At 39.5% G+C, this 10,771-nt stretch overlaps 1 protein-coding gene across 6 annotated transcripts; it reads left to right on the forward strand.

The window, feature by feature from the left end:
* The first annotated feature begins 1,695 nt into the window (after nt 1-1,695).
* Nucleotides 1,696-10,474, forward strand: arl13b (ADP-ribosylation factor-like 13b). Of its 6 annotated transcripts, none has more exons than XM_075477725.1 (10): nt 1,696-2,250; nt 4,724-4,794; nt 4,998-5,247; nt 5,666-5,771; nt 6,031-6,233; nt 6,467-6,581; nt 6,717-6,879; nt 7,052-7,168; nt 8,414-8,482; nt 9,160-10,474. In XM_075477725.1, exons 1-10 carry the CDS (start codon nt 2,192-2,194, stop codon nt 9,234-9,236), a joined length of 1,230 nt encoding a protein of 409 aa, XP_075333840.1. In that variant the 5' UTR covers nt 1,696-2,191; the 3' UTR covers nt 9,237-10,474. The 6 variants fall into 6 exon arrangements, with proteins under 6 accessions (XP_075333840.1, XP_075333838.1, XP_075333841.1 ...); XM_075477723.1 differs by lacking the exon at nt 1,696-2,250 and adding an exon at nt 3,499-3,653 and having other exon boundaries at nt 4,722-4,794; XM_075477726.1 differs by lacking the exon at nt 1,696-2,250 and adding an exon at nt 3,499-3,653 and having other exon boundaries at nt 4,722-4,794; nt 9,304-10,474.
* Nucleotides 10,475-10,771: the final 297 nt, after the last annotated feature.

Consider the following 10,771-nt stretch of genomic DNA (forward strand, 5'->3'; position numbering starts at 1 on the left):
GGGGGACAAAACAAAGCAATTTTCTGTAATTAACCAGGTATAATTTGCACCACTGAGTCCATTAAAATCCACATAACAAAAGACAAAATATATGGCCAAACAGATTTAATGTTTTCACTGCAGAGAAGGACATTAAGAATGGTTATAGTAATGGTTTCAAAAGCCATTAATGAAATCAGCACCTCTTTGACACTTGGAGTGAGAAATAGCCATTACTTTCCACTCTGTAAAAAGACTGGATCCCAGTTAACAAATAAAGATGATCGTTGTAGCAAATTGAGCGCAGAAGACAGATCTCATAAAGATGAAACTTAAGTTGTTTCAGGGGGAGATAATGCTGACTTGTAAAGACACACTTCCTTCACCTGACTGCACTCATCTCACTCACTTGTGAATACTTCTAGTTGAGATGAGCTCGGACAGTAACTCATCCCAGGAACTACAGTGCATCCGTTTTTCTCATATCAGACACTTGATATTGAGTCAGACGGCGACACAGCCTGCAGACTCAGCCCAAGGAAGCCAGAGAGATCTAATAAACTTTATGGTTTTGCAACATGATGGAATATTAGTAACTCTGGTAATGCAATAAAGAATGATTTGTCATTTCTTTCTGCTTGGCCGAGTCTCAGTCCATCTTTTAGTGGATTTTTCTCTTCGTTAGACTCGGTTAACTTTAGTGCAGTGGATAATATCAAAATCCAATAAAGAGAGACAATACCATCTAAAAAGTATGATAAGAAAAGTCTGACATGCTAACTGTCCTGTTTCATTTCATGACAGCTACTTTACTATTTCATAAACTTTTATTTGTTCTTCAAAGTTTGAGTGGTTGTTATTTTTATAGCTCCATGAAATAGAACTAGTCTTTCTTCAGCTTTTCTTCTTCTTCTTTTTTTTCTACCCTAAAAGTGTCTGTGCATCAAAAACCGGGAAACAAGGAACTTCACGACATGGTCCCATGTCATCTTTCATCATGATCTTGAAAGGGGCTCAACCTGAACTCAAAAATCATTTATCATTTATCATTTCAAGACACTTCTTCATCTGTATCCTGCATCCATTTATATTCTGCCTTAGAAGCACAAGTTTCAAAAGTCCTGAATGATGGCATTGACTCAGAGTTAAACAAATAAACCTGGTCTGGTTAAACTCAGTCAGATTTACCAGGCATGGCCCAGTACTGTGTTTTCCTTGTGCTTTTGGGCCCCTGTCACAGCTGGTCTGTGACATTTGGACCACATCTGGCCCTTAGAACACATGCCATAACCCAGTTTGGCCCAAGGTCATAGTCCTTGTGTAAGCTACACTCCATAAAAACAATCTGAGTATCTCTTTAGGCTTTACAAGACAGTCAATATATTTATAGAATAGATTGTTTTCAAATTATTTGCAGAGAGAAGATTTACAAGTTAGTTCTACAAGTTTGATTATGAGTATTTCTTTTTACACTTCAAATCATAGCAGGTCAGGACTTATTGCTAATTGATAATAAGATAATTAGAACAGAGACTGAAAACGACTGAGTAGCCTTCGGCATGCATTGCAAAATGTTATTCGTGGGTACATTGTGACTATTACGACCAGAGGCTATTTATTTTCTCCCACAGGAGTCGCTCTTTCCACGAGCCCTCGCAGCATCTCTTGGAACGACGCTGATTTGTTGATTACGGAAGATGACGTAAGCACGTCCGCAGCCTAGCAGCAGAAAATAAGACGGCGTAAACAAAGCTGACTGCTACGAAACAGCTAATGCTAAATGGTCAATGTTCTGTGAGTAAAATACTTCACGTGGCAATGTTCGGTTGTATATTACCGCCTGCTATCGGGGAGTAAAACAATAATTCTTAAATGAACGGACGTGCTAGTGTGCAGAGACTGAAACAAACAAGGTACCGTTTGTGCTAGCTACATTAGCCTAGCTAACCTTGGATAACGGGATTTTGTAGTTCTTGAAATCGTTATTAACCAAGTCACTATTGAACAACACCACAGAGTAAGTACCCCTTGAATCAGTGACGTTGGTTAGGTCGAGCGTCATGAAATCTCTCCGCATTCATACGGTTGTGTGTTAGCTCGCCATGTAGCAAATTTTGATAAAGAATCGTTCAGCTGGTGAGGAAAGGCTGGATAGAGGAGACGCTCCTGGATAGATGACCACTTGATTGCAGTCATCTGGACGCGGAGTGCGATGTTTAGTCTGATGGCGAATTGCTGCAACTGGTTGAAACGCTGGCGAGAGCCTGCAAGGTGAGTTAAGTCACAAAGTGGTGCCAAAATCTTTGGTCGTCAATTATACGTGCTGAAGCTGCGATAGATGTCCCTACGTAAAATTAAAACTTAGTCTGCAGACTCCCATGGGTCCTACCACTTTGTCACCGTCTAAAAAAAAAATATCTGTGTTGACGTTTTAAGACATATCACGACAAGGTTGACAACTACTGACAGCTTCATTGTCCTATGACGACAGACGACGATACTTTATTTGCTTTAGTAGATTTTCAGCCAAGATACATTTTTGGCTTTTTTCTTCGCCACAACAATATGACTTCCCAAGATGTATCAGACACGTCGACTTGATATAAAAAACATGTTTTTTTGTTTGGTTAAGAATTAATGTGTATTTATAGAAAGAAAAAAAAACAGTAGGTGGTAAATTACAGGGACCTACTTTGCTCATTTACATATTTAGTTGAGCTGAGATGCTGATTTGATTCACTATCATCAACGGACATTTTACTTACACAACAATATATTCTTTCTAATTCTAGATATTTCAATTTAATGTCAAACTCTTACTTTATCTGTAATGATTAGAGAAAAATCAGACGGCGTAAAAGCCAGTCTGAGATGACCAAATAAAGCTGCTGATTATTTCACAAGGTGTTTTACTTCCTTTACTCCAAGACACACCAGACGTTGCAATTTTTTTGCTGTTGTCAGTGCTGTAAAGCTTAATTTTTCAATCATAATTTTGGTCTGTAAATCACATCTTTTGATTATTGTTGCAAACAACTGCTTGCATTTTTATTTTTGAGTTGGTGTTGTGCAAACAGAGGTGCAGGAACGGTTAGAAATGATACATACATAAAGTGTTAAATTAATGTTTTTCTTTTTAAATTAGGATTTTTTTTATTTTTTTTTGACTCGTTTGTTTTTTACTTTTTTTGTGACAAATGCTTACGAAAAGAAAAGGCATTATATCGGCGATGTGCTGAAATCATCTTAATCCGTCATAGAAAAACTTACCAAAACATTATATGTTCTACATTGTAAGAGTTTTTTGTTCTGATATGTGATATCTGATATGTGTTTCGCGAATGGAGAAATTTGTGTGTGTAAAACAGCAAGAACAGCACAAAGTGATCAACAGAGCTTAACTCACATGGTAACTATGTGAGGCATCTGATCCTTAGGATTTAGTAAGAAATCCTTAACTAATCCTGCGGCCAGGTTGGTTCAGTAGGTCTCTTCCATCTGACTTGTTGCTGTTGGTTGTTTTGTCGTAGCAATCAACAGAGGGTTATGAGTTTATGGCCAGTGTCACTCCTTTCGGAGATGTGCGTTGTAAGGCTGCCCTGATGAAGGCCAGTTGGCTCCAGAGGACAGTTGGATGGATTGTGCGATTGATGTCTTTTAGGCGCAAGTGTCAAAGTTAAGTATGCGGCTTGGAGACAAAGACTGCGAGATTATGTCTGTACGTTTGGGCTTTATGGGCATCTTTGCTTAGTCTAGATCATTATGTTGCTCTTCGGTTTGTGTTCTCACTAGATGCAATCCTTTTCTTTTTTTTTTCTGTTCTTTGTTTTTGGATTAAAGACCAGCAGTGTTGCTTTTATGATAAGAGGAAAGGCATATTTGAAAAAGGGGTTTTGAGCTGCTACATTCCTTTTTACTTGTGTTGACATAGAAAAGTGTTTTAGATTGTGAGATTATTGATTTTCTTTTTTCAAGTGAGAAGGATTTTGTTCGTACTGATGCTATTATTCTTTTTTTTATATCTGCTCGGATGCATCAAAGCTTAATGCAGTCAGATTATATAGTTTTGAACTCCTGTTAAAGCAAGTTTAGCAAACTGCGGGGCAAATTTTGCTCTGTTTTCACAAATTTTGCTCTGTTTTGCTTGAGTGTTAAAATTCCCATCATAGCATTGAAATAAGATATTTGGACTACTGCTGGTGAATGTTGTCTCTTACCAGCTTGGTGACTAGACGTGCACCTGCTGTGTATAACCACACACATGACTGCGTCTGTTTCATTGTGTGTGGTCACCATAAGAACGTTTTTCTTAATGTACATGCTGGCTAACACCACTTCCTGCATCTTTGTTATGGCACTAAAAGAGGATTTTTAAAATAATATAAGATAATTATTTTATTCTTATTGAAATGTGTGTACAGTGACATATTTATAAGTGAACAGAGGGCAGAAAGAAAAAGTTATTTTTATAAAAAGAACCAACAAAATTGCCTTGAACAAAAATGCTGAATCATTGATTAATTTTATTTGTGTTACTTCACCATGTGTCACTGTTGCTGACGCACTCAGTTCACTGTACATGTCTCTGATTAAGTTGGTCATTGAGATTATTAACTGGCTTATCTGTGCCCTAAAATGGGTCATGGGAGCTAATGCCAGGGGAGGCTCCAGGTTGGCTCTGTTGGATTTAGTAGTGATATTTCTGTACAAATGTATTCACCCCCCCCTTTGTTTTGTCTTACAGGAAAGTGACCCTTGTGATGGTGGGCCTTGATAATGCAGGAAAGACGGCAACAGTGCGAGGAATCCAGGGAGGTTAGGATCTTTTCTTATGAATATTAATAATGCTTTGCCAGTGTGTCTTGTTTACTTTGTTTAGTACTTATCTTGCTCCTCTGTTTTGTTGTTGTTATGAATTTTTAAAATCACATTTGACCTCTTGCTGTTAGGCTTTGTCATCTTAATATTTAAATCAAAGTTGTTATTCAGCCCTCCTGAATACACAATTTGTCTTTCAGATAATCCGCAGGATGTTGCTCCCACAGTGGGCTTTTCCAAGGTCGACCTAAAGCAAGGCAAGTTTGAGGTGACCATCTTTGACCTCGGTGGTGGGAAGAGAATCCGGGGCATCTGGAAAAACTACTACTCAGAGTCACATGGTGTGGTGTTCGTAGTGGACTCCAGCGACGTCCAGCGCATCCAAGAGACGCGGGAGACCATGGCAGAGGTCCTCCAGCACCCGCGCATTGCTGGGAAACCCGTGCTAGTGTGAGTGCCTCATTATGCAAGTAAATTCTACTCAACAAAGGCATAAAAATGACGAGAGACTTCAAAAACAGAATAGCCACTGAAAATTTTGGAGATAACATTTGAAAAGTACTCTGTCCAGTTTGTTGAGTGCGTGCTGTGGATATTGATTTTTGGGGCATCTGTTTAATCACCAATCGGGACACAAGGCACAGAATGGGGAAGTATAAGAAGTATATTTTTTTGGTATGCTGAGTGTTCTAATCAGCAATCAGCACAGCCACATTTCCATAAGATTTCCAGCTGCTGTAACCATGGAGATTAAACAACTGACCCCCAATCACTGTTGGAATGTCTTTACCCCTCTCTTCAACCATCCGGTGCAAAAGTTATGACCTAGAATAAAACATTTGTTTTTTTGTTTACTCTCTGCTCTTAGGCTTGCTAACAAACAAGACCAGGAGGGGGCACTGGCTGAAGCAGACATCATCGAAAACCTGTCATTAGAGAAGCTTGTTAATGAGAACAAGTGTCTCTGTCAGATCGTAAGTGTTTCTGCACCTGTTGTGAGGCGGCTTTTAAATGTCATTCAGGGCATGTTTTGGCCATTGTTGTACTAATAGCTGTGCTCGGTCTTGGACAACAGTTCATTCTAATTCTTAACAAAGGGCATCTTAACATAGCTTGAGGTTTGCTGGCTACAAATCCTACATAGGCTTCAAAAATAGAATTGTACTCCTCGGTGTTTTTAAATGCTTAGATGTTGTAGTTTTGATCCTTTCTTAATGTACTTTCCTATCCCAGGAGCCGTGTTCTGCCGTTTTAGGCTATGGAAAAAAGATTGATAAGTCCATCAAGAAGGGGCTTAACTGGCTCCTCAACAACATTGCCAAAGACTATGAGGCTATTACTGAGCGGGTTCAGAAGGACACGGCCGAGCAGCGCGCTTTAGAGGAGCAAGACAAGAAGGAGAGGGCGGAGAGAGTACGGCGGATACGAGAAGAGAGGTCAGTACGTGAACGAGGTTGAGGAGCAAAAGATGTGTTCAGGAAGATATGAACTTTAGGGAAGATTGAAGAGGGAGGATGGTTGAATGATAAATACAGCTGGGGTTATAAATTGAAATGTTAAAATGTGAAAGACTAAGACTTTCCCTAATTTAATCCTGAGTTAAACAAGCATAAATGAAATGTCAAAATACTGTTATGCAAAAAGGTCAACATTTTGTTTCTGTCCACAGAGAACGACAGGAGCGCGAAGAGGCAGAACAAGAAGGCCGGACGATCCAAGAAGAGGAGGCCAGTGACGAGAACATTCAGAGTCCCTTTCAGCCCATAGGAACAGTGATTTCCAAGGTGCATAATCACTATGCCTGCACCACACAATGGTTTAGTACTGTTCAATGTTGTATGGGCTACGAGCTGGAGCTGAAGCTGCAGTGTATTTCAAAGAGCTCAAGAATGATTTTCTTTCTTTCGGGTTCTTTTCAGAATGACGACAAAGAAAAAGAGAGGAAAAGGCAAGGAGAACTGCAGGAGGGCAAGACAAACAGCCTGACGGCGGGGGTGCAGAGAGAGGAGGAGGAGGAGTATGAAGAGGACAATGGCGAAGAGCCAGATGATACGAGACAAACACCAGAAAACACAAGTTCAGGTAACTTATTTGAGATGATTACATGAGATATTAAAGGATAAAAAGAGGGCTGAATGGATGAGGCATTTCAGTTAAACTTGTATTTTATAAACCGTGTGATGCAGTTTTAACATCTGCGTCCTCTACCAGCCCTCATGTCCTGAAATGTCTTTTATATATTCACCCACGGCAGGTGGGCAAAGCAAAAAGAAGACGAGTAAGCTGCACCTGAAGAGGAAACACAGGGTGGATCCGCTGAGGGCGGAGGATGGACCAGCAGAGAGCCCCACACCACCACCTCCTCCTCCAGGTTAGTGCATACGTCATGGTGAGTTGGCGTTAAAGGCCTTTACTTAGGGTCACGTGATGGCTGTATTTTAGAGTAGTGGTCCACCAAAAAACAACATCTGCCTTTTAAATCCGAATACCTTAAAGTGTGGCTGAGGTGCGGTTTGCTTTTATGTCTCCTCATGGCTTTCAGCTGCTGTCAGCCTCCACATTGGAGGAAGGTCTCTCCAACAAAGATGACATTTTTCAGCCAGATCGTGTTCCACCAAACTAGCTTGAAATGAAGAAAGATTGAATTTCCTGTCTCGAAGGAAGTTATGGGTCAGACTTAGAGAAACCTTATTTTAAGAGGCTATTTTTTTTTTTTTTAAGTAACGCTTCAGCAAGAAGGCTTTGGAGCGGGAAGATTGACTCAACTGTCGAACATGGCAGTGGATAAATGGCTGCTCTTTTAGGATTTTTTTTCTTTTCTTGTTTTCATATCTTTCTAAGAAGCTTAGTTGAGTTGTGATGGTTGTTTATTTTTTTCTCTTTTAGTTGATCTGTTAAAACGGTGGTTGTTAGGCAGTCTATAATTTTACCAGCGATCATTTTTGACAGGTTTGTTATTGGACCAGATTAATTTCTAATTGGACAAAAAATCTTTAATTTAGAATTAAGCAGAGTCTGGTTTAAACATGGTTTTGAGAATCTTGGCTTGAATTAATCTTTTGTTGGAGCAACCCAGTACAATGAATATTTACCCCTGAAACAAATGCATAACATTTGTCTCTCAGTTAAAAGACCAATCTGAGGCCGTTGGTAATAAGAATAGTTCTAAACAACAAGATATGCACATAGTGTGTGGTTTGGTCGATGTTCCAGTTTACGGTATTACAGGGAGGAATAGAGCAAGCAGAGACCTTAGCAAAAAGCACTTACACGTCAACAATACATTGTACACATGTTCTGTGCCAGCAAAAGCTTTAGAGGTTACACTTGATCATGGCTCTGCTAAGCACAAGTATCCTCACTTCTAAATAAACGACAGAAATCAATGTGTTTTTGTCGCATTTCTATAGAATTTTGCAAGTAGTTGGTGTCCGGCCACAAATTGTCCATCGTATTTAGTGTTGTTGTTGTTGTGACTAATCCCTCTAAGCATTTTCAGATGCTGTTATGAAGTCAGATCGTCAATTAACGCAGCTGTGACTGAGCACCATTTGCTGTCTTTCTCGGCATCTTCCGCATTTACCCTCACGACTTCTTCTTTATTTTGTTTTTTTAGTTGGATGGGCCACACCCAAAGTCTCTAGGCTGCCTAAACTAGAGCCACTCGGGGACTCGAGGCATTCTGGTAAAGCTGCGTGTGAAATGTAGTAGTGCTCACTGTCGACTACAAATTAATGTCATGCATCATCATCATCATCCCCTCACTAATTTACTAACTCAGTCTTGGTATGGATGAACTCATTCTGTAACTGGTAAGACGATGTCTGTGTTTCCCCTACACTGTAAGTCATTAGATTGAATTTTGTAGTTCTTTCATCAGATGATTGCTAATACTGGAATGATAATGATGAAATATAGTAATGACAGTAGCACTTCATCTGTTTATCTAAGCAGGTTTGCTGGATTCGTGGGTTTCACAGCAGTGGTAGAACATTTGTCAGTTGCAGGGGAAACACTGAACTCTGTCTGCTATAAGCTGTGTGCTGACTGTTAATTAGTGTGACACACACTCATCTCCCCCCCTTCTGCATCTCACCAGGCATGTGCTTGAATGCATGTGGATTCTCCATGGTCACAGACCTCTATATCAACTGAAAGGCCTGTTTGTGTATTCATGCTCATTTTTCCTCTACTCTACACATCATAATTGCCTCTCTGCAACATCTTCTGTGGCTTCTCTAATTTGGTGCCATTGTCTTGAATCTAAGATGGATCATTAATGGACATTGGCTGTTTTTCATTTCAGGGCTCGATGGATGCAGTTCATTAACGTTGCTGAACCTTTTCTCCTCCCTTCCACAGAGTTTTACAAGAAGCCTCTCCCGCCGCTTGCGAATAGGCCTCGGCCTAACGGCGATGCTCACGACATCATTTTTTAAACCACCTTTATTCATTGAGGTGAGCTCTTGGCCAATCACGGCTCTCTCCTTTGCTTTCTGTCTCAAGCGAGCGGTGTGTAGACAGCCGAACTAAACGGACGATTGTGGGCGTGGGAGCCGGCGACCAATCTGAATCGCAGAGGACACGGAGCAGAGGGGCGACACGAAGCTGTGATTTGATTTTGACGGAAACAATTCAATAAAAAAAAAAAAAAAAAACGCTGAACCTGTTTGAGTGGTCTGACAGGTTCTGTTTTCACTCCACAAAAGCACTTTTAGTGCTGAACTTATATTTTCTGTTCTTAATATCAGTATTAGAAAGTTTGGACTCCACGCGTCCAATTGAAATACTTTTAATTGACAAAGAATGTAAATAAAACCATATTTATGTGTCTGTTACTGAAAAATGTATTTGTATACACGCCGCCATTAAAAATGACCATGTTTATATCATTTATTTTTGCACCTTGAGATTCAGAGTTTAAGCTTAATGTGATCAGGGCTGTCCTTAGATTAAACAACAGAATGCTACATTACTGTTCACAGAATAGTGTGACACTACATCATGACTGTCAGTTGTTGGTTATTTCAATGAATGTCTTGATGTGAAACTGAAACTGTAAAATGATAATGACAAGAAAAATGAAAATGTTTCAAATCTATCAAAGGTTTTTCTTTTTCACCTCCAGCCAGCAGCATCTGCAACAAATGATTGATTTACTGTAGAAAATATGAAATTTTACTTGTCTACACAGGGCTACAGATTTATTATTATTATTATTTTTTTTTTTACACTTTCTGCTGTTTACACTGTGTATCTGTTTTTAAAGTGATATTTCCTTAATCTCTTGTGGATACCCATTTTTTTTACAATACATTTTTAATTGCAACTCTGTAAACAAACATGAACCTGGAACTTGAGGCCCTTCAGTGCCCTGGTGAAGTTTCTTTGTTTGTTGGAAGAGTTTGCAATAGGAGGGAGGAGAAAAATTAGCACAACAACACCTGAACCTACAGAACAGTTTGTTCTGAGTATCCCAATTCCTGGAAGAGCTCGAACATATAAGATACAGCTTGTGTAGCAAATTGAAATATCACTTCAAAACTACAATGATGTACTTTTGGATCTGTACACTGTATCTGACACTCACTCTTGTTAATGACCTAGATGTTTAAAAGATATTTTTTCTACCCGGTTTCAATTTTATAACAGCATAATTAAAGACGTTTTGAATATCTGATTGAGTAATTAGGATCATTTTGTGTGCGTATGTGTGTTTGCAGTACCCCTACATCATGAACAGCTGCTGCTAGATTGTGGTGCTTGTCACCGTGGAGCGTTTTTTTCCTTCTTGTTCGTTTTATTTTTGGATCAACATGAGTATCAGTTGTCTGAACAACCGCCCCTAATTAGCAAACACACCTGTGTCTGTCACGGTGATGTTTATTCTGTATTTCTGGCAATGGGCTCGGACACTTAACCAAAATTTGTAATGAAATGTAAATAGGGGCTGACACTACATTTACAGTCTAGT

This window comes from Odontesthes bonariensis, chromosome 11 (assembly GCF_027942865.1).
Source record: "Odontesthes bonariensis isolate fOdoBon6 chromosome 11, fOdoBon6.hap1, whole genome shotgun sequence".
Lineage (NCBI taxonomy): Eukaryota > Metazoa > Chordata > Actinopteri > Atheriniformes > Atherinopsidae > Odontesthes > Odontesthes bonariensis.

Bases quoted from the DNA above. Each gene is read 5' to 3' on its own strand.
- arl13b (XM_075477723.1), top strand. From the start codon at position 3,534: ATGGCCAGTGTCACTCCTTTCGGAGATGTGCGTTGTAAGGCTGCCCTG. The intron at 6,234-6,466 runs GTCAGTACGTGA...TTCTGTCCACAG, and splicing joins CGGCGGATACGAGAAGAGAG to AGAACGACAGGAGCGCGAAG. The intron at 6,582-6,716 runs GTGCATAATCAC...GGTTCTTTTCAG, and splicing joins TAGGAACAGTGATTTCCAAG to AATGACGACAAAGAAAAAGA.